We start from the raw sequence: 24,643 nt of genomic DNA, 5'->3' as shown, positions 1-24,643 counted from the left end.
ATTCAGTTTTGGGGTTTGGCTTTTTTTTTTTTTTTCCACTATGGGACCAGTCAATCACTTGTACATGTTGCCCACAGAAGTTCTGGCATCTCAGTCCTTGGAGATAATTAAAGCCAACTACACATGGCCCTGGGCAGCCTCCTCTACCTCCTCACCTGCTGTGAGCTGGGACATAGGTGATTTTAGTCCTGATGGCACCTTCCAACCTTGAGGATTCCCTGATCCTCTGGTTCAGGTGAGTAGTATATCACCTTCCAAATTGTCTCTGAACACATAGAAAATATGAGGTTTAGGAAACAGAATGATCCAAATAAATGTTACTGCAATCACAGCTGAATAATACAGGAATCTTGCAACTTCCAGACTCGAGGAAGCTGCTCATTAAACAATAGCACAAAAGGGTGTGGGTCTCTGTCACAGTGCCTAGACATTGTGGTAAGATGAATAGCATTAATAATAGTTTTCCTTCTGCTAAATGTATGGTCTGGTTTTAGGAGCTCTCCATCTTTTTGTAAGTTCATACAACTTGCTTTTTTCCACACATTCCTCTATCATGTTAATAATTAAAAGACCTCAGGAAATGCAGCATACTCCATGTGGCTACAGTCCTCTCCCACATACTTCAGATATAAAAAGTTGTGCTTGACCCTTACAAAGTTTTATTCATCTTCTTGCAGAGAAAATATTAGTAACATTTTATCAGTATCACCCATCACCATAAAAAAAGGGATGGCGATTTCAGGGTAGGCTACTTCTGCAAGTCTGTTGTTTTACAGCTATTTTAAAACCAGATTCAAACAACCCTTTTCTGAAACAGCCCTTTTTCTATTTCCATACACAGGCACAACTAATGTTTCTCCAGCCCAGGACAAAGTCAATACAGAGATTTTAAAACATGCCCCTTGGTTTATGATGACTGCCATCATGAAAGTAGACTGCCATCTACTGCAGCTCTAGTGACAGCTTTCTGATAAAAGCACAAGTATGTTTCTTCAGTCTTCATCTGTTCTTGAGTCTTCCCACTGCATCCTGAAAGACACGTGGCTGCAATATATTTTACTTTTCAAACTGTATTCTCATTTCAGAAAAGCTTGGCAAATGGGATACTCCATAGTATAAACAGCTAGTTCAAAAATAATTTCATTGTCAGAGAATGTGTACGAGATTTTAGAAATTTTAGTGGACTGACTTACAGAATGTTCCCTCACACAACCCAATAATTTGAACTGTCATAATTCAGAATGTATCTATGCTTGACCATGTGTGATCTACTATTTAAGAGATTATTATCCTGCACCTAGAGAAGTTGAACTAAAAATATATATATAAATGAAATTATAAATTAATAAATAAATATAACTATAAATATAAATATAAACATAAAACATTATATAAACAAGGTTTTTGTGAAGATGAGTGCTCTTACATTATAAAGTAGATGTCCAAACTGTGTGAAAATGTCTTGTTCATGATCATATAAAAGAAAAATCTTTGTAAAAAGAGCTAAAGTCTTAAAATCTCTTTTGGTTTGTGGGAACATTTAAGGGCAAGGTAGGACACTAAGTGAGAACATACCTCATTTGTTTAGAACCAATTAAGTAATAATGTAATTGTAATAAAGGCGACTTTATTAGGATGCTTGAAAGTGCAGGGTGTCTTGTCCACAATTATGTATTAAGACAGACATACAGCATTACTCTTTATTGTATACTAAGTGTTATAGCCATTTTCTGACAGAAGTGTTCAAAGAAATTTAAACAATTTCCTTTGCTGCGATATTATATAAGTTGTACTAAAGTTTGACAACCACAATGAATTGAAATACACTGCAAAGAGGCAAGCTGCACAAAGCCATCTTGACGAATGATACAAGTGATCATACCACTTCCAAGGAAGCAAAGCTTTCAAGCAAATTACATGCATAAAGTGTTTGTGTTCTTTTTCAGAGCACAGTATTGTAGCTAGAACTACTGTATCATTTCACAGGCAGAAAAATGCTGATGTCCATATCCCCAACAGCCTTCTCAGATCTATGCCGGGAACATCTCTTGTACTCCCCAAACTTTTATTGCATGATCCACTGTTACCAAGAATCTAATAGAAACCATGTCCAGAGGGTGAGTCAGACTAGTATTTCTATTCAATTGATTAGGGTTCAATTCCCTCTCACTCACTTGCTTTGTGGCAAGTGGAGCATGAATATTCAGAAGACTTAAAAAATCTTCCGTAACTCCTAAACGATTGCTGAACTTGCAGAGATTATCTTTCAAACACAGTAAGCACCAGTATCATCTCCTGACATGAGGAATATTATGGAAGACAGTCAGATTCCATACCCGACATATTGCTGGAAGGACAAAATCAGCTTTATAGAACAAAGGCCTCCTTCTGGAGGAAAACAACCAAAGAGTCAAAAAAAAGGGAAAATCTAAAGGCACAAGTCACATTGATATGTTTTAAAAGCAGGGGTAAAAAAGTATGGAATAACCCCATCTTTTGGAGCAAGTGTAAGTGTGTATACAACACTGCTGTCAGTGTGCATCTGTGAGCAACAGGAGAGGCCTGAGAGGAGGCATGGAGCCAGGGGAGGAAATACACCCCGTGCAAAGCTTAGTACACGGTCCTATGACTCAGACATGCTCTGTACACCTCTTCAGAAACTTACCAGAATGTGACAAGAATCCCAAACAACACTCATCAAACATGTCTTTGCTTTGCAATTCCTACCTCTCTCTCCCTTACTGAAATTTCTCCAACTTTTATCATAGCATTCAACACCATGAAGTTGTCATTTTTGGCTACATTACTGACAACATTTGAATGTTAAGGCCTCCTTCTTTGGTTATACTGTTTTCAGAAATTATGATACTGCAGGTAAAACAAGTCAATACACTATTGCATTTGGAGATCAATGCAAATGATTATGCTTAATGTTATATTGAATTTTTCTTCCCACCTAACTTTTAAAATCATACAAGGCACAAATGGCTAACAAGTTTTAACAAGGTTCTGTCTCTTCCTTGCTGTTCCTCTTTTGGCCCTGGTTTAACAATCTTCCGTGGCTTCAGGTGATGACAGTGGGTCCCTTTCGTCCTGTCCTCTCATGAATCTGAGATATTTTCAGTGCAATTGCAATAAGAGGACTCAGGACAGCCTAAAGATGAAGAAATACACTGAATTACATAAAGCAGAAATATCAAAAAAATCTTACATTTATAAATCCTTCTTTTAACTGCACAATTATACAATAATAATAGTAAATAAGAATATCAAAAACTGACACAGCTATGGTGTCTATTGCTGTTATACTTGACACAATGAAGTATCATGCTTAGCATATGTTTTGTGAAGTGTTACATTGAGTATATCTAAGCTATGCAGAAAAGAGAAACAGTAAATATACACTGTACTGATCACTCTCTGTGAAACAGGAATTGTGGAGCTCTTTGAAATCTGCAGTACAAAACAGCCCAGAAATAACAGAGGTAGACCAGCTTCTATTCTGATGAGGGGAAATCAAACAGATGATATTTTCTTCTTTCTCTAAATACACTTAATACGTGAAGCTTTGGGTCAGAAGGGACTGTAACAACTAACTACCTTAACAGAATTCACAGAAGTGTATTTTGACTAATACCACATGTAACTGTATTAACAGGATAAACTCCAAAAGAACAGCATGAACTTTCAAGTTTCGGGCTACAGACCTTATTAAACAGCCATTTATAGGCTTGAATGGGTGAGTACAGATGACAGCTATGATAGTACCACATGAAAATCAAGCAAAACACAACTTTTTAAATGGCAATTGGATAGTCTTTCAGTTAGTTAAATGATTCACAAAGATAAAATGGCAGAACTGAGTTTTGTGTGAAAATTTTCCTTTCAGAGACTCATATATTTGGTTACCAAACTAATTCTTTGATCCTTAGAGATTTTCTACAGCTGTCTCTTTCAAATAAACTAATTCCAGCTTCACATACATTAGGTTTGAGAGTCAAATGAAACAGAACAGTAATTCTGGAGAGCTGAAATTTAGAGATATCTTCTTGTATAAGCCTGTATAATCAATATTTTGAATCTGTTTCAGCCACCTGACTGTTTCTGACAGGAGGAGGTGTTTCTTTACTTATGCAAACAGTCAGACAGTTAAATCAAAAAGAATGAAGAGACTAACTGTGCAAGCAGAGTCATGGAATAACACCATGAATGCCATTGGTGTCAAGTGAGTTTATGATTAAGCTCAGTTATGCACAAGTGTGAGCAGTCTGACATGTTATTGTTAAAAAAGCTCCATATTTGTAGATATCTGTCTTCTGAATAATCACTGAAGCAGAACACAAGTCTATTAAAGTCAAACATACTTAGAGAAGATTAATATGTCGAGGACAAACTCGTATCTGTGAGCAAATGCTGCAAAAGTAAATATTAAAATGTGCCAATTTATAAGGTCTGGATGAGACTAAAGCATTTGAAGTTCTCCAGCACTCCCCTAAGAAACCTCTTCCTTATTTAATCTAAAAAGTACAAGAAAAATCAAAAAGGAACTGTCCTGACCCGCTTTACTGGATCCTGCTTTTTTAGGCAAAAAATGCGCTCTGAATTTAAAAAAAAAAAAAAATCCACATTCAACACTTTACACAATGCTGGAACAAAACACAGAATCAAATGAGTTTATGTGACACTCATTTACAAAAACAATTTAGCCTGCCAAATGATTCCAATTACTACTAAGTATTCTGCTTGTTGCAATCATGTTTTTCAACAGAGAAAGTTCTTTTTTAATTCTGTCTTTCTACACTTCAATTTAATTTTTATACTTTCTTCACCCACAATATGTAAAAAAGGCAAAAGTGCATAATATATGGAATAGCAAGAACAGGGCAGAATAACAAGAAACTAGTACTACATATGTCTTTTAAAAATTCCTTTACATCTGTCATGAATAGTTTACATTACAGCTGCAAGAGATAAATCTTAGCCAACAATCATTTATCACTAATATTCCTCTAGAAAGACTTCTATATCTCAAGGAGATCTTTTTTAAAAGTATTTTTTATTGGTTCTGTCTACTTGAGAAACTGTAAAACTTTACTACTGACATTTCAATTCTAAGTGACAGTTGAAATTACTCTGGATGTTAAATAGCCCATTTATCTCTTGGCAACTGTTTAGGACATATGGCATGTTACCCTTCAGATAAAATGTAAGAATTGAAAATTAACAGAACTGACGTAATCAGATCTTGCTTTAGTAATCATAGGTAGAAGTTATATCTCTAAAAAATTAGCTAGGAGGAAGGAATGATTACAAGAAAATAAATCAAGCAAGCAGATATCTAACATCAGGCACATACAGATTAAAAGCTTTTTCCTTGGGAATAATCTGTAGCAGAGCTGTCAGACACGTATAATTCCTCTTGGCTCGTTAGCAATTTTTCTCTCTGTGATCTTGCAAGAAAATTCCATACAATTTCCTCTCTTCTAATCAAGATCGCAGATAAGATTTTTCCCAATGACGCATCAGGTTTATCAAAAAGTTAGGAAGGGCTGAAATGTACCTGATTGCATGTTAAAAAGCTCAGCATTGTGCCTGTACATCCTGCCATAAGGGCTCAACACAAAGCTCGCCACAGTGTGCTTGCTTTGGCCTTCCATTCCAAAAACACCCAGAAGTCTTTGGAAAGGTTTATGCTACAGCCACCTACCTGCCATAAGGATCTAAGGGGTGAGGCTCATTGTGAAACAAACTGAACTGACTCGGTAATATGCACAGCACTGGTGGTGTTCACTTGATTCAGCTGAGAAGAACACCTTCCACAGAAAAAAAGGAAACTGACCTCTCTAGTCTTGTGCATAGTCTGCCTGTTAACTCAAACAGAATTACAATAAAGGTCAAGAAACCACTTGTTCTGCCTCTGGCAATAGAGGAGGGCAGGCATGAAAGGTGAAATAAACAGGTGGAAAATGGAAACCAAGTGGAGCATGAAGACATCTATGTTCACAAAAGATTAGTTCTTTTCTAGTATAACCAAAGAGCTTTAAGGGAAAATTAGGCTTGATTAACTAATTTCCTTGATTCATGGAATATTTGATAATTAGTGTCCCATGATTTATTTCCTTTGCAGTCCGAGTTGATTTAAAATTTCTTCACTCTACAGCGTGACTTTGAGAAGAATCTGAAGCTAAATTACTTGAATAGCACAAACATGCTGCATTATCTAAGAGTGTGTTCAAACAGATATAAGTCTCCACATTCCATGCGTCCTCTAAGAAAATCTTATGAATTTTAACAGTTAAGGCAAAACTTTTATTATGGTTCAACTCCAGCCAGCAACTAAGGACCCCGCAGCTGTTCGCTCACTTCCCTGACCCTGGCAGACTGGTAGAGAATTGGAAAAATGCAAAATCCATGGACTGAAATAAGCACAGCTTAATAACTGAAATAAACTAAGATACAATAACAAAACTAATAATAAAAGGAAAAAGAGTAAGGAATAAAATCCAACTAAACTCACACAAATTATGCACAATACAGCACCCACCACCCACTGACTGATGATCAGCCTGACCTGAGCAGCCATCAGCCCCTCACAGCTAACTCCCACACAGTTAATACACCAAACAAGACGTTCTGTGGTATGCAATATCCCTTTGGCCAGTTCAGGTCACCCATCACAGCTATGGTCCCTCCCAGATTCTTGTCCTCACTGAGAGAGCACAGGAGACTGAAAAGTCCTTGACACGGGTTAACTTCTACTTAGCAGCAACTGCATCAGCGTGTTATCAGCATTATTCTCATACCAAATCCAAAACAGCACTGCAACACCTAGTAAGAAGAAAATTAATTCTAGCCAGATGAAATCAGAACAATTTCATATAATTTTTATGGACTGTACTGCATGTTCTGATAGCTAAGCAGAGTAATGCTAAAAAACCCTCAAAAGTAAACAGAGAGGCAATAATATTTCATATACAAAACAAGATCCACCTGCAAATCAGAGGGTTTTTCTCTCTGCTTCTCACTTTTCAAAATCCATTTCAGAAATTCATGAAATGAATCTTTGATGATCAAGATGTATTTTTAACCTTTTTTCCTTTTTTTTGTGCTTTCTAATTGGCTTGCCTTTTCCAATAAAAACACAAAGAAGCAACTCCTGCTCCGAAGTCTTTGCTTGGCTACTGCTAATCTTATGATTCCGTAACTAACTAGTCCATTATTTACTAGTCTACAGCAAAAGTAACTGCAGTATTTGTGATTCACTGCATCCCATTTAAAGATTACCCAATATAGACTGCATACAACTGAGGGAATTGGTTGATGTAATTGCACAGCCACTCTCCTTGATATTTGAAGTCATGGCAGTCAGGACAAGTCCCAGGTGACTGGAAAAAGGGGAAAATATTGTACCCACCTTTAAGAAGGGTAGAAAGGAGGAGTACTGAGAAACACTGACCCGCCAGCCCCACCCCTGCCTGGGAATATCACAGAACAGATGCCCCTAGAGCTGTGCACATGCAGGACAGGGAGGTGATTCAGGACAGACAACACAACTGCACCAAGGGCAGATCCTGCCTGATCAAGCCAGTGGCCCTCTACAATGGGGTGATGGCATCAGTGGACAAGAGAAGGGTTACAGGTGTCATTTATCTTTATTTTAGTGTAAAGCCTTTGGCACAGTCCCCCACAACATCCTTCTCTCTTGACTGGAGAGAGATGGACTCAGTGGGTGGACTGTTCAGTGGAATTGGTTTACAGTCACATCCAGAGGCAGGTGGTCAATGGCTCAGAGTCCCAATGGACTTGAGTGAAAAGTGGTGCACCTTGGGGGTCCATAATGGGACTAGTGTTATTCAGTATCTTCATTAATGACATGGACAAAGGGATCAAGTGTACCCTTAGCAGATCTGCAGATGACACCACCCTGAGTGGTGCACTTGACACACCTGAAGGATGGGATGACATTCAGAGTGACTTGGATGTCACTCCGGATGTCATCCCATCCAGAGTGACTTGAGAAGCTTGAGAAGTGGGCCCATGGGAATCTCATGGAATTTTTACGACCAAGTGCAAGGTGCTGCCCATGGGTCAGAGCAGCCCGGGTGCCAGCACAGGCTGGGCATGAACAGATCCCAGCAGCCCTGCCCAGAAGGAATTGGGGGTGCTGGTGGCTGAGAGGCTGGACATGCCCCAGCCACGGGCACTGCCAGCCCAGAGAGCCACACGTGTCCTGGGCTGCATCCAGAGCAGGGTGGGCAGCAGGGCAGGGAGGGGATTCTGCCCCTCTGCTCTGCTCTGCTGAGACCCCACCTGCACGGCTGCATCAGCTCTGGGCTCCCAGCACAGCAAGGACAGGGACCTGTGAAGCAAGTCCAAAGGAGTGACACCAAGCTGAACAGAGGCATGGACCACCTGCCCTATGAGGAAAGGCTGATAGAACTGAATACATTCAGCCTGGCAAACAGAAGGCTTGGGAGTGACGTAACTGCAGCCTTCCAGCACCTAAAGGGAGCCTAAAAGAAAGAGAGGAACTTTTTACATGTAGTGACAGAGCAAGTGGGAATGGATTAAAACTGAAAGAGCACAATTTAGATTAGATACTAGGAAGAAATTCTTTACTGCGAGGCTGCTGAGGCACTTCAAAGTCAGGTGTGGATGGAGCTCTGAGCAATCTGGTTTAGTCAGGAAGGCTGGAGATACATGATCTTTAAGGTCCCTTCCAACCCAAACCATTCTATAATTCTGTGACTCTTTGTCAACACCTATTTATTGCTGAGAGAACTCACATAATAAATTATAATGTACTGTAAACAGAGCTAATTAGGTCATTATCAGAATAATGGGGACTAATGACTACTGACACTCTTTTCAGGACAGTTACCCTGAAACAGCAGCACAACATGTGGTAGAAGAACACACTGGATTTACAAGTACAATCATGGTGGATCATTTCTTTCTTTGCTTTTGTGTATGAAACTTCCTGTTTGGATCTTATCCAAGTGCAATAATACATCCACGTGGCTAAAAAAAGGACAAGACGTGTGGGGATGTACAAATATCAAATATTGAGGTAACATAACAAAGTAAGGCTATAAATGAGATTAAAGGTCAACAAAGTCTTATTTTAGTAGTTCATGCCCATTGAACATCTCTCTCTACTTTTTATAACTGTATTAAATTTAGGAAAACATAACTCTGTTCACTTAGAAAAACATACATGCCAAAGCATAAAAGTCCAATTCATGTAAGATTTCAGAGAGAAGCCTGTTTGTTATAATGAACTGAGCTTTCTGAAATGCTAGTTGGATGCCTATCTGAATAGTTAAAAACAACAAAATAATTTTAAAATATAAATCATCTATGTAAAAACTATCTGGAAAGAACTATTCACAGGAATGCCCAGTGATGAGGGGCATCACTTGTGACAAGCCACACCAATAGAGTGATGTTTAATTCTAGAGCAGAATATTTCAGTTTTAGAAAAGTGTTGGGCACTGTTTTTAAGACTTTGTTTTAGATCTAGATTGCATCACCACTCTAAGTTATGCAATATTCAAATGAGTAATATTTTGAATTGAATTTGATTTGTTTGAATTGAAAACACTGAGTTGTTTCTGAAACACTTTGGAGAGAGTATGATGTTAATTTTTCTTTATTGCTCCTGATTTTCACTGTAGATACTGGCTTGCAGAAAGAACTGAACAGAAAAAAGTAGCAACCCCTTATTTCCCAGGCGCCCATGAAGCTGCTTCTGCAAATTTCTTTAAATGGATCATTCAACAGCCAGAAGTCATGGCTATTCACATTTGTCCATGACCTCAAACATACATTATTGGCGTGTTTTACCACTTTCCTATGAAGACTTTTGTTGTAAATCAGGAAGTTTATGCTAGGTAGAAAGTACTAGCAATTAATTGTATGAAAGATAGTACTTAAATATTATTTGGGTGACTCTTACATTCATTAACACCTATGATTTACAACACATACTGGCCTACATATAAACTAGAACAAAAGGTCAAGAAGATTCAGTTCAACTCAAAAAGTGCCACAATTAGTGCTCCAGAATAATATGCACATCTCAACATGCACATTGGAAGATGTAGTTCAGACATTTACTTATCTGTGAAAAATTGACCATCAGAAGCTACATTGTCAAAGACTACAGAAGCAAAATAAAAAGAACTTGAACACTACCGTAAAGTTGGATGATTAATTTTGGAAAAGGCTTTGTCTGGAAAAGGAAAGTTGGGGGGGGGGGAGGGGGGGAAGGACGCTGGTATGAGGCAAAGTCAAGCTAATTACCATAACGATTCCACAAAATGGAACCTCCAACACAACTGAGTTGACTGAGTTTTGTCACGACTGTGACAAAAAGCAAAAGATGTATCAAGGTATTTTTGCCTTTAAGGTCAGGTTTTGACTGGAATTGTCACCAGGCAAAAACATGGAGCAGTGCATTATCTAAAACAAGATGCTGGAAAGACGTGGTGCAATAAACAGGACCATCTGAATATTTACTTAAGCAGCTAATCATCAAATAATGTTGTCTTGGTTTATGACATAAAAGGTATGAAAGGGAGATTTTCTTGATCAGCTGTTTCAGAAAGAGTGCAATAATACAGAAACCACATACAACTGTCTCCTCAGCTACAGAAAAATATAATTCAAAATGTAACAACTTTAGTAAATATCATAAGGTAATACATAAAGTATCTGTATATAGTTAATATACTCTTTTAAGTCAGTGCTTTTTTCGTAACTGACCACTTACATATATGTTGTGTTCCTATTACTGACAGCAAATAGGCAACAAAGTTCTTGAAACTACAAATCTGTCACACCTCTTTTAGATGTGTGCATGTCAATATGAACTTTAAAGCAAACTGAACAATAAAGGAATTACAGTATCAGGGAAACTATGGCACCCCTTTCTAGCAATGCTGTTTTCTGAAAAAGGAGTATTTTATTCACATTCTTTTACATACTTCACTGAAGACTATAAAATGTTCTCCCGTGAAACATTTAGTTATTTTTGTACATGAGGATCTCCTAAAATTTATGCACTGTCTTGAAGTCTGCCATCTGCCTGTCGGATACAATCTATGACCCCGTTGTTTCTAATGCACTGATGTTGTTGGCAAAGCATGCAGCCAGGGCAAGGAAAGACAAGCAGTGGGAACTGTGCAAGATTAAGCAATGAGAAACCAAATAAAGAATTTATTGTATTAATTGAGATGAAACTTATATTTATTCCAGATGTTATGCACATGGCAGGAGATGAGGAGGGTGTTTACAATACCATGTATTTCCTGAGGCAGTCTGGATATCAAAATGCCTTTCTGCACTGCATAAATGCAGGAAAGTCCCTGTAGCAAGTTTCAAGGCAATGATGTTTCTACCCCTGGGATTATTTGTTCGCTAGTGAATATTCTGATTAAACAGCCAAAAGTCCTGTGATCTGACAGGCTTTGTTACCAATACAGAAAGAGAAATCCCTTCCAACCTTTTTTCTGTCCTTGGGAAAAACAGACCCTTTTGGTGCGCTGAATAAAAGACCAAACTCTGAAATCCTCGAGGACAGTCATAAGCTCTACTGGCCTGCTTAGGATCCCCTGAGGATCACCCTGGCCAAGGCCCATTACAGCCTGTCCCAGGGGTGTTGGTCCCTGCCTGAGCTAAGCCGTAGAAGTGCCTGTCTCCAGCCTTGTCTCTGCCTCTGCTGCCTGGGTGAACCTCAGGCCCAGGAGAAGCTACAGGCAGTTTCTTTCCCTGAAAGACTGCTTGGATATATGCTGTATCTTGTCTCCAGTTTTGACTTTGACCCTGTCTCCTGAGTAGGTCTACTCATCCTTGTCTCCAGCTTTGTCTCTGGCACCATCTTTTCTGCTGCCCCAGATGAACCCTGCCTCTGATCCATCACTTGTTGAGGCAGCTTGCTCCCACAGAGCTGCCCTGTCCTCTTCACCTTCCTGCTGCAGGACTGTCCCCTGGACAAGGTGGGCGCTGCCTGTGGTGCAGCAGGATGCCTGGCTCCTACTGCCTTGTGCAGCAGACCCATTCCTGCTGCTCCCTGGACATGGTCTGTATTCTGGAAGACTTCATGCACCTCTCTCAAGCAAATGCAAGCAGAATTTATTAGATCATATCTGCAGGCATGGGATCTGCAACATTTCTGTGACAACTGAAGCACTTTTCATGACTGATACGTGACCGTTGAACAGTGTAAGAAGAAACTCACTAAGTTTATGGTCAGAATCTGGTGAAGCATCAAACACTTACTTAGAGTTCAAATTCATTTGACAGCATATATGTTTTCGTAGATTTGCATTTGCATTCCAGTCATGAAGACACAACTACATGAGACTTAATACTAGGGAGTTTTGATTTACTACAAGCCAAATGCTTAACTTCTTTTCCATGAAATATCCTTAGTCCTCTCTTGCATATCACAGCATAAAGAACATTTACTGAGAAGAACCTAAGAGTGTGGAGTGTAATTTATTTTATTAATTGCATAAGGCATCTGCTGGACAATCCAGCAGCTTGCTCTTAAGCTTTACTCTTCTTAGGAAAAAGGTTATGATATGAGATAATTCTGAGACAGTTGCAAGTCTTTCCCTTACAAGGAATCCCTACATTGTTGACACTCTGGTATCCACATTTCCTAACTGTACTCTGATTGTGAAGAGTCTTTGGGATGCCCTAATTAAGTGGCTCTCAGATAATCTCCTTCAAAAATGGTTATCTTATTTTTAAAACACTGTTCCATAAATCAAATCACAACTCTAAAAAACTTTTGAAAAAAATTCTAACTAGAATGACTTCTCTTAACTTTAATCAATGAAGTCATTGATTAAAACTGCTGGTCCTTCCTCAAAATGTGTACACTTACAAGACCAGGGAAATCATCTACAAACATAGCACATGGGTCAAAGCATTGAGTGTTGCTTCTGATCAAAGATGAAAACCTGTAACCACTGCTATACCAAGGCAGTGCTTTACTTACTGACCTACTACAATCCTGTTGCATTACCTGTGGTTCCTTATTGTGTTGGCTAGGATCCTTTTCATAACTCTCTGCATAGATCCGCAGAGTAGCTCTCACATGACTAGAAGCACTCATTCTGAAGATGAGTCTGGAAGCATCTGAAAAAATAATCCGCAGCCCCTAGGAAAGGAGAAGGAACATCATACATGGAACATCATACAGTACCTTAACAAATCACCAGACACTGCTCCAGAATAAAAGTGAAAGGAAGAGTCATCTGAATGCCAACTCTTCTTTCCCCACAACTTTGGACAACACACTCATTACTTGTTGTTCTAGTAAAAGCATCTACTTGATGCTTTTATCCCCAATTGTCTTGTTCTGTTTATGCTGAATAAGTTTTAACCTTTAAGACTTGTTCCAGAGAGTGAAGGGGGGAGAGAAGAAGCGCGCAGTTTGTTTTCAGACACTGCACTCACTCCTCCACATTCCTGCTCCGGACTGTGATATCTGTGGATGGATTTGGATCTCTTCCAAATTTGCCCTGAACCAGGACCCTCTTTTTTCCCCCCGGAACACTAAAAAAGATGTTGTGCATTCCCTCCCACTCCTAATAACAAATACTCTCTTACTGTGTTTTTTTTATTTCTTTTACTTGATTTGTTCTTACTCTGTGTGGCAAAGCACAAAATCAACAGCCTGAGAAATGAGTATAAGATCACTAAAGGTAAGTAGCTTACAAAACAGCTACAGAATCCTTGGATCAAAAAATAGTTGTCACTAGTGAATACAAGAGACAGGACCAGCTGCTACCCCTCAAATACTACACAGCAATATATGACTGCAAGAATTTCAGTAAGTCTATAGTACAATTTGGAAAACTTAAGGTGTTAATTGGTTTCAAGTACATTACTTCATGCACATTAACTTGTGCATAACAAAGAGGACTGATTGATTAATTAATTAATTAATTAACTAAAAATTTGCTCTTTGCTGCCATCTTCACATCTTTTTTTCTTTTATCCTCCCCCTGTTGTACTGCACATATGAACACTTTTTTCTACAGACCACAGGCCACATTCTTGGATCCACAGTTTCTGTACAGAAAGGTCCTTAAAGCCAGAGGACTAAATTGCACAGATAAATTGTTGTAGTGTTGCAATATTCTACCAGCTGTGCACTAATACACATTCTAGTTCCCTTTATGTAAATGGTATCTTTAGACTAAGTACAGCCTCTGATAAGCCACTGAACTTTTCTCCCCCTTTGTCCTTCTGCTGTCAAAGGTCTATGCACAAACTGAGATCCTTGCTACTTCTGTTTAAAGGGCAGTAAGCCATTAAAAAATGAAAGAAGATAATTAAAAGATATGCATTTTATTTTTCCAGTTTTATCAGCAGCTTGACAAGACACTGATGTTGGAAATGCAGTGTGTCAATATTCCAAAGTATAAGTAAAACCTAAGTAAAACCTTTGTTTCCTCTGATATCTGCCAAAACATCTTTAGCACCATATAAGGCATTGTTTGATAATCACAGACTCATAGAATGGTTTGGGTTGGAAAGGACTTCTAAAGGTCATCCAGTCCTGATGTCACCAGGTCATCATGTTCACTGCAGTGGGCAGGGACATCTTCAATCAGATCTGGTTGCTCAGAGCCCCGTTCAACTTGACCTTGAATGATTCCAAGATGGGGCACCCACCATCTCTCTGGACAACCTGTTCCAGTGTTCCATCACTCCCATTGTAAAAAAAAGAGTCTTTCTCACATTTAGTCTAAATTTATTCTTTTAGTTTAAAGGCATTACCCCTTACACTACTGCAGCTCTGCTAAAAGAACTGTCCTCATATTTCTTACAAGCCCTCTTGAAGTACTGAAAGATCAAAATAAGGTCTCCCTGGAGCCTTTTGTCTCTTAGTATAATGGCCTACTTTTACCTCTCATCCTTATAATTCAAATTTTACCCAAAAATGCCACTGGTCCCATCCCTGGCTTGCCGGACCCTCAGGAGCAGCATTTTTATGTGCTGATACGTGCAAAAACAGAGTACAGCTTTAAAAATTAGAAGTCTTCAAGAACAACAGAATGTTTAATTTGATTTTAAGTCTCATTATTGCGGCATGACAAACAATATTAATGGGTTTCAAGAAACAGAATTAATTAGAAGCAACAGTCTGTGTGTATTGTTTGTCTTCTATTTTCTCGTTGCTGTGTTTTCTGAATATGTTGTTTATTAACACTGAATAACTACCATGTAGCCAGCTTCTCATTCATCGCAGTTACACTGAATATAAATCTCTCTCCCCTGTGTTCTGGGGAATAAGACTTGGCACATGCTCCTGAACACTTAGCTGAAAAATCCACACAAAGCCTACGACAGTCTGAAAGAGATAGCTGCATTTAGATGATGAGCAAGCTACCCAAGGAAAATGGCAGCAGTGAACTGTTGTTTCATTTGCATAGATCAATAACCTCTCCAATTCAGTGTGCTCGGAGAATCCACTGAGGCTGCAGACATATCAAGCTAGGAATGTGTCCTTGCCAAAGGACAAACTGGCTGAACTGTACTCTGAATAAATAGGAGCTACTCCCTATGAAAAGACATGCTTTCTGGTTTTATGGGCTCCCTTTCAGAGTCTGTCTGAAAACAAGCCAAGTCATGTTTCTCTCTTTGTGTTACATGGTGATATGATTAACAATTATATTCCCATACAGAATAAGTGCTTTGGACGAAAAAATTAAGGGAAAGTAAAGTGCAATTAAAATTCACAAGCTGCTTTTTGAACTACAAAGGTCACGAGTTTGCCATGTCTGTAATTTTCCACTAGACTTGGATGTGACAATATCCTCATATCTTATTTCAGTAGTAATATGCAACAAGAAAGTAGCTCAGTGGCAGACACGCTGCTCATATTTTCTGGATGCAATGATGAATGGAAACTACAAAGACTCTGAGAAGGAAGTCATGAGAATAATTTTAATGGCTTGTAATATAATTTCCTAGGGTCTGTTTAGGTCAAATAATTTAAAAACCAGAGAAACTACAACCATAAAAATATAAACAGCATAAAATAAGGACAAATTTTAATTGGAGTCACAGCTCCAATTACTTGAATATACATTCAAGTTACTTGAATATACATTTACACCTAGTAAAAGTACATAATGAATTTCAAACACATAATGTTTCCAAACACTGAAGGCTCAGTTGGAACTGCAGCTCTTGATAAGCAAGGAATCTCAGTATAGATGGAGTCCAGAAGGAGCTGGTAATTTGGGCTAGGGATGTCAAATATGCCTGCATAGGCTACAACCTTCTAAAGTCTTCTGCATCCTACTGGCTACAACAGATATTGTAATCAGTGGGATGCAGAAGTATCCTATACAGAAGACCTCTTACTGTATCTCAGTTATGTAGATCCTGAGGGTCACCACAAACAAGAATCTGATTTTTTTTTTTTTTTCGTAAGGTATAGCCAGTGGAGATTTCAGACAGCAAATTGAAAAAGGGAAGATTTTCTTTCTGTGTGATATTTTCTGCTGTTCTGGAAAAGGAGCCCTCCCTATTCATGCATTGCTTTCAATAGGGACTTCATCCCACCCTATGCTCACTGTGTCACTATTGTCCCCAGTTATGTAAAGCAAGCACAAAATAAAATAAAGGTGGATTATCTTATCCAGACTGAGCAAATCTTAAGTAGGAAATGCAGTATCTATTCATTCATAGCAAAGGAAACACCATCCCACAAATAAATGGACAGTCTTGCCAGCTGAACTTCAGAAACAACACTGTTGGGGACAATATGCCAGCTGCAAAACTTTGCTAATCCATCACTACAAACATACCTGTCTTTTGGTCACAGTGCCATCCACAGGATCTATGTACTCAAAGCTGTCTGTTCTTTCCACACTGTAGATATTGTTACCCACAGCAAACTGCTGATGACTGAATGATTTGTCAGTGATCAAAGCTTCCAGGTCTCTCATTATGAAATATGCTGTTCTGGGTTCCAGCGCTTCGTAATCAAACCTTGCACATATATAAAAAAAAAGGTAGAACCAGAAAGTAAGTCCCCAGAGCTGAGAAGACAGTTCTGCTTTCAGAGAGCTCTATATACTCACAGTTAACAATTTACTGCTTACTTCAAAAATTAGCAATGTACCTCTGAAGTACTGATTGCAAATGAAACCAGCACACACATGCCAATCCTGTGCCGTTACATGTGTGCAACCATAGTTTTACATTGGCCACCTGACTCTAAAATCAACAGAAAGCATCTAGAAAATGCAATTTCTAAAGCCGCATAGAAAATACACAGCTAGCTTTCAAAACTTAATGACACAATCAGTGGAGTGCTCAACAGAAAAGTGAAATAGAGAGAACTTTGCTACAAGTTTTGAGGAACAGCTGTGTGCAAAAGATCTTACAAATGGCAAACCCTGGATTAAGAGAGAGGCAGAAGCAAAGATGAAAATGACAGCTAGAACTCACCATATTGAGGCCTTAATAAAAATTAGTAAATGTTTTTATCTTTGGAAGAGTTATCCTGAATTGGAAGCAGGCATAGGTTTCAGCTCTCAGTAAACAATGTCACATGGAGGCACTTACAGAAAAAAAAAATGCAGGAACAAATCTTGCTGGGATTATGTTTCTTTTTCAACATCATGTAACAAGGTGCACCTATATATTCCACAAGTAAATAATTCAAATCTTTCTGCCATTCAATATTTTTAAATTACTCATGCTAGCAGTGACATATACATGTAGCTTCCTTTTTTTACTCCTCCGAAAAAGCTTGTCTACAAAACAGTCATAATCTGTGGCACATTTTCATTCTGTATGAATGCACACCTAAGTGCAGCTGAACACATCTAAACAAGCAATGATTGTAGCAGAATGCTCCTATCAGCTGCATAAGTGCCTTTTCCTCATTTTACTCACCTGCAGTAGTAGTGCCGGCCAAATTTTGCCCAGTGATCCCTGACAATCTCCTCCACACTCTGCTTTCGAGCTGCTAGGATTGAAAGCCAAACTAGCACAGCCCACAGTCCATCTTTCTCTCGAAGGTGGTCAGACCCTAAAGAAACAGACAATAAGCACATTATTTGGTATCACTGCAAATCAGAAAACAAGGTAAGAAGGCTGGGAAAATGTCTCATTTAACTGTGCATGTCACATAAAAGTAATCAATAGTACTAGCCCTAGCACCTCTGATATGTTCTAGACAGAAAACCAGAAGTAATGCTTAAAATGTGATCTATTTATACATGACAAATCTCATACTTGCAAAGTTAAATAAAAATTTGTACAAGTATCTGAAGAGAAACAGTAGCAGTATGAAAACATGTGTAGTCATTATTCCTTCTTACTGATATACAGTGTTTTCACATCTCTGCTGCTGTTTCCCAGAACGGGGCTAGATATGCGAACCCCAGACATGAGCCAGAAGGTTCTCCTTTACAGAGTCAAGCTTAACAGCATCGCCTTATCTCTGCAGATGTTCATCGGCAGATGTCAAACTGCAGAGAAAGAACTTCCCATTCCATAAAAATTGGGAATTTCCAGAATGTTTATGACCTCCAGTCAGGACAACAATCAAGTGCTTGAAATGATTCTTCCGGAGCAAAAAAAACCCAAAACCAAGCAAACCAGAGAGGGAGACTGCTCCCTTTTTTATATTTCTTCATACCTCTCAGGGCTAAGGAAGACTGGATGCTCCTGCCTAGATCCCTGCATAGGTTTATATTTATGAAGAAAGTAATTGTTCCAACAATGAAGACTAGGAACAGTTTTGGAATCCTCCACACAATTCAGCATGTGGTCTCAGACCTCAGTAAGATCCGAGACCACTGGCACTCAGTAAATACTGATGGCAATTTTATAAGCTAACACACAAGAAACTTGAAGAGATATCAAACATGTAGCCACTGCTCTGGCATAATACTACTAAATTTGGTTAAAGTTTGTTGGCTGCAGCCTTAGGGTTTTCTGTCTAGTCACACATTATTTAAACCATAAGTACAAAGCAAGTGAAGCAATTTAGAAGTTTTGTTTACTTCATGAAGCACCTACTGATTATGGAGGCAACAATTTAAATTATCTGTCTTTAGAAGATAGTTAACAAAAGAGAGGAATCTAAAAACTCTTATGCTGAAAACCTGTTTTCTGAAATATTCTCCTCCTCAAAGACAGAAATCCTGTTGCAGCAAGACAGCTTTGTACAGCTTGGCTTTACGTAACAGGCTGCAAGGTCCACACAGACAGCCATCTGTCAAAATAGCAGTGTTTTGCTACAGGCAGAGGACAGCTCCCATAATATAAACTGACGAACTGAAGCTGTTAATCCAGTGAAGAACTGTCAATCTATTAAAGGCATATAAGGAAAATAACAAGATGTGCAGAGAGAGACCATGATTCCTAGGTCAATCACTGCTGTTACCTTGAACTTGCAATCCCTCTTCTTGGGAGAAAGCAACAATCAGCAGCCTCTGCTCATATGGATTTTCTAAGAGCCCATTGTCCTGGGTCTGCCACAGATCTGCCTGCCACTTAGGCTTCTTGCATTACATTCAGCCTCAACACTGTTTATTTAACAATAATTGCTCTTAACATTAAGTTAACTACCACGGGGTTAAGTAAATGCAAATTACTATTCAGCACAATATTCAAGCTGTATAGGAATGATTACTGAACACTTGCTGATGAGGATAAAGATTTACACGAAGATTTTGTTTATGTCTGTGTGGTAGGTTTTACAGAAAACAAGAACACTGTGGATGGACTGAAGAGCTGAGACAGTAACATGCCTTCACATTTGCAAAGTAGCCATCATGATAGTAAGAATATCTCTTTTTTGCTACTTGTTCTGTAATCTGCAAGCTCTCTGCAACAACAGCAGTGCCCTATTACAACAGCCAGAGTACAGGCCTGGCGCTTGAGGAGCTGCTGGAAGAGGAGACACCGCTCACTCTTATCCCCTCCCTGCTCCAGTACCGTGAAAGCATGGAGTGCCAACCAGTCACAAAAAAAGGGCAGGGTTATTTATGAGCTCTCAAAGCTTTGCAAATAGCTTCAGATAAGAAAGGAAAACAAAGGTCTCTCTACAGAGAGTCAGTCTTTCAGACATTCAGGCATAGAATCACAGAATTGTTAGGGCTGGAAGGGACCTTAAAGGTCATCTCTCACCTCTTCTGCAGTAAGGAAGTAGATCAGCTTAAGGATATCTTCTACAGGAACAGCAGCAATATGTCCTATGTATAATAAAGTCAGCTTACTTGTAGGCAAAGCAAGTAGCAGAGTCAAAGCCATTGTCACCAAAGCCAAGAGTCTGTTCCCAGATAAAGGTGCAGGCTTCTGCCCCTGACACCAAAAGAGAAATCCAGAACAGAGCTTTCACTTCCCCCCGATATATTGTTCCTCTGGTAACAGGAAGGAAAGTTATCACATCACCACAGGGGCTGGGGATGCTCAAGGGATTGGAAGAGCAGGGCAGGAGCAGCCAGGCCAGCAGCCAGGGCCTGCCCAGTCTCACCAGCCACACAGCAGGGCAGTCGGGGCACCAGGGCAGCCCAGCTCTGGCCATCAGGCACCTCCTGGGAATGGGAATAGGGCAATACCAGGCCAGGAATTGGGAGCATGGACAGGCTTGGCTCTGGGGAACCCCTGGCCTGGCATGGCATGGCAGGGCTGTGGGGGGCTGGACACTGGCCCTGCTGCAGCATTGCTGGGGTGCTGCACCAACAGCCCTGGTGCTGCTCCCGGGCAGAGTGAGGGAGCCCCAGGGGCCCAGACAAGGCCCTGGTAACAGCAGGCTCACCCATCATGGCTGCTCCTTTCCCTCTTAACGTGCATGCCTCTGCATGTCTCTCCTTTCAGCCACTCATTCTTAACACAGAAAAAATTCTGTTTTGCCTAAAATGTCATCTCTGTGGCTGATTATCACCAGCCATTTAAATGGTTTAAGTGTCTTAACAGACACCAGCAAGAAGTGGAGACATGGAACTGAGCTTAACCCCTCAGCAATTTGCTCCAATACGAATGACCATTTATTCTTCTGCTACATAACACCTGGCAGACTGCAGGCCAGCAAATCACACAGTGAAAAGCACTGCAGTCCTTCAGCAAAATGGTCTATATCATGACAATGGAACAACAGGCTACGCTGAACATTAAAGAGATGAGTTCTGATTTAGCAAACACTTTAGGGATATTTCACTGAACCAAAATGTTCTAGTGAAACGTGGACAGAAGCATTTCTGAAGAGCTCTTTGCTACATTCTGAACCTTGTTCTGGTATGGCTTAAGTGCATTAATCTATATGAGGAGGACCGAATGTATTATTCTTCATAGACATTTAGCAGATTTGGCATGTTCTCTGTCCTTGCATGCCCCTCAGAGGACATAAATTGTTGCTTCCCTGGAAAGAGAAAGCAATGGGAGAAGGTAACCAAGAGACAAAAGTCTGGATATCTAGGATCTGGATATCCTGACTCTATTTCAGAATCAAAAATCACCAATTAAAAATACCAGCCTGACACAAGGACAAAAATTCTGTGTGCCCAGAAAGTGTTTCAGTTTGTTAGTCTTAATGGAAGTGAAACTAAAAACATTGATCAGCTGCATACATATATGTTGTTGTACTTACTGCCCTTCCTCCTTTCAGCAAATTAAAATCTATTTCTGCAATTTTGTTACTCTGATTTTCACCATCTGTAGGTGTCTTTGCTTGCTCTGTCTTAACTGAGTCCTACTGTCCAGCTCACGTTGTAGAAACTTTCGGGAGGGAGTCTACTCTGCTGCCTCAGTTCAGCTAACACCATTCTTTGCTCTACAGATCCAATGAATTTGCAGAGGCAGACCTGTCCTGAGCAAAGGGAAGAAGGAAAAGGTGCCTTGCAGCTCTGTATTCCTGAAGTTGCAATACTAACACTGCCCCCAGCTTTCTTGGGGCTCTGAGTAAACTCAGGATGATTCTCAGTGCTACTTTTAATTGAAACATCCTGGAATTAATTAATTCCTGATTCTGTTCAATGACCTGAAGCAGAAGGAGACAGCAGAAAAGAGGAGTAAATGACTTTTTTTTCTGATTAACCCTTTATATTTAACTTGCATTTGTAAGAGAAATTATAATAACTGCAAGTGTTTCAACAACTTATTTTTATAAGTTAATTAATTATTTCTCTATATAACAGTAGGAGAAGTTATTTTTTTACTACAGTAAATTGCTATGTCCAGACTCAGAGTAAACAAACTGGGCAAAATTCTCAGAGCATGTTCCCATTCATAGAGAATGCCACTTACACAGTCTGCAATGGAAGAAAAATCTTCAGAGGCAGTACCTTGAGAAACAAAGAAAAATCATGCGAATATGTTCATATTATTTATGATTTTTCTACTATGTGAAAACTAATTTTGTCTGTATCTGAGACATCCAGTTCTGAGAGGGAAAGCAAAACTTGTGGGTCATATGCATGAATAAAAGGTAATTGCTTTTCCCTAAATTAGTAATCCCAGTCTATCATACTGCATTCTACAAATGTGATTTTAAAACAAGAAAATCACAGGAGTTCACAAGCTCACACCAAGTAATTTTGTTTGCACACACCCAAGTCTTACAGATTTTTTGTCCTGCTGAAACTTAGCAATATTTTAGGCAAATGGAGATTTAGGGGCATTCTGATCTGATAATTTTTTCAAATTAATAAGATTATTTTAGATTTGTATTACTGCAACAGATAATCAAATAGCTCATTTGTGGCTTTCATTCATGTCAGCAACCACACATTTTTATATTCTCCACTAGCTCTTCTTCCATATAATCTTTCAGGAGAAGGGGGTTGATGTTAATAGAATCTGTGAATTTGGAGATGAAGCAAGCAAATTAATGAAGGTTGTAGCAATCACTGAAATGGTTTAAACTGCAGTAAGATAAATCAGCCACACAGTTCTCCTAATCCTGATTAATAACTTGCTGATGAAATTTAGAAAGTAATTGCTGCTGCCGAGGCCTTCCTTTGAACTCTGTGCCGGGCATTAGTCATAGAACCAGAAAGCTACTAATCTCATCTGACAAGCTCCCCACACTGCTACAAAAATGGAAGAAGTTTTTAAAGCATTGGTTTAGCTCCAAGATCAGCTGCCAGAAAACAAGTTTGGGAAATACAGCTGTATGGGACGTTTTCAACATCTTTTCTCCTTTTATAGCAGAAAATTTGCTTTTATTTACTTGCCACACCAAAGTCCCTTATGTTATAAAACCAGGGCTCTGTATTACTTGGAAATTTCAGCCAGGCTTTATTACCTGGGTACACAAACAATTGATTTCCAATGCAGTTTGATGAAGAAGGTGGATTTTTAAAACTTCTTTCTCTTACATAGAGCTGTAAATTTCCTATCCTGATCACTATGTAGTACACTTACATAAATATTCCATGCTGAAAGCTAAAGAAGTGCCAAATTTCAGTTCCCTAAATAGGTATGACTGGGCAAAAGCCGTAAAATTGATTCAAATGCCCAATACTGGCAGAAACATGTGAGGGTCACACAACTTAGGACATTACTAAAAGATTCGCAATAAGGTAAATATTTACTGCTAAAAACAGATCACATTGCTGAAGTACTGGTCATCTACAAACCAGAACATGTCTTAAAAATAAACCCGCCTCCTGGCATATGAGGACACTTTTCAGACATCTGCATTGAAATGAAAGATGATAAGGAAATTGAGGCAGTGAGAAAAACAAACTTTAGACATCACAGCCATTACATAATTTGCCCAAAAAGTGTCACAGGATCACAGAATGGGTCAGGTTGGAAGGGACCACAACAGGGCATCTGGTTCAATCTCCCTGCTCAAGCAGGCTTGTCCCACAGCACATGGCACAGGATTGAGTACAGACGATTCTTGAATATGTCCAGTGAAGGAGACCTCACAACATCTTTAGGAAATCGCCCTCTGAATCACACTTTTTTACACAGCAATTACACACAGACGGAGGAATTCAAACCCCACGCTCAAGTTCTCTGGATGCCCATGGAATCGAATCTTGAGTGTCCAGATTTGCCTTTAGATGGAATTGGATAAAACTGGAGGTCAAGAGGCTTTCTGCACTGAAGTGCTGCAGGTACAACAAAGTTAATCTGATCAGAGCATACTGAGATGCCAATATAATGCTGTAGGCTAGCTCTCCGTGCTGGCCAGCAGTATGTTCTTCAAGCACTCATTTACAAGAGTCAGGATTTATGAGGAATTTGAAGAATTGATGATAGAAGAACCAGACAATGTAAGAACACAGAGTGGTAAGGAATGTAGAGACTAGTCTACAATTAGGTCCTGCAAACTTGGAAGAGAGGCTGTAGTACAGAAGTTTTATAGTACAGAATTGTTTTAAGGCCTCACAGAAAGATACAAGCAAAGAAAAATGTCAATGGCAAGTGAAGAGAGGTCAGGGTAATTTTCTTGCATATCTAGAACAGTCAAACCCTACAGGCACTTCCATGACCTCCATGAGTGTTTCTCTTCCCAAATACAAACACTATCAGATACTCAGGAAAATAAAATTAGACCTACAGAGATCATATTGTCGTCATTATTACAGTAGGTCAAAACACATTTTCATTTCTATATGACTCATCTCCAGGGATAAAATCC

At 39.2% G+C, this 24,643-nt stretch overlaps 1 protein-coding gene across 1 annotated transcript in view; it reads right to left on the bottom strand.

Moving 5' to 3' along the window:
• Nucleotides 1-1,610: 1,610 nt before the first annotated feature.
• Nucleotides 1,611-24,643, bottom strand: part of PGM5 (phosphoglucomutase 5) — a 68,566-nt gene continuing 45,533 nt past the window's right edge. Inside the window, exons 8-11 of the mRNA XM_058043798.1 lie at nt 17,935-18,070; nt 16,839-17,022; nt 13,037-13,171; nt 1,611-3,154 (exon numbers count right to left, since the gene is read on the bottom strand). Coding sequence (XP_057899781.1) covers nt 3,065-3,154; nt 13,037-13,171; nt 16,839-17,022; nt 17,935-18,070 — 545 coding nt within the window. The 3' untranslated portion in view covers nt 1,611-3,064. The remainder of the gene's footprint in view (nt 3,155-13,036; nt 13,172-16,838; nt 17,023-17,934; nt 18,071-24,643) is intronic.

The sequence above is a fragment of the Melospiza georgiana genome, chromosome Z, assembly GCF_028018845.1.
Source record: "Melospiza georgiana isolate bMelGeo1 chromosome Z, bMelGeo1.pri, whole genome shotgun sequence".
In the NCBI taxonomy this organism is placed as follows: domain Eukaryota; kingdom Metazoa; phylum Chordata; class Aves; order Passeriformes; family Passerellidae; genus Melospiza; species Melospiza georgiana.
The sequence above is the reverse complement of the archived record's forward strand: the minus strand, read 5'-3'. Positions and strand labels throughout refer to the sequence as shown.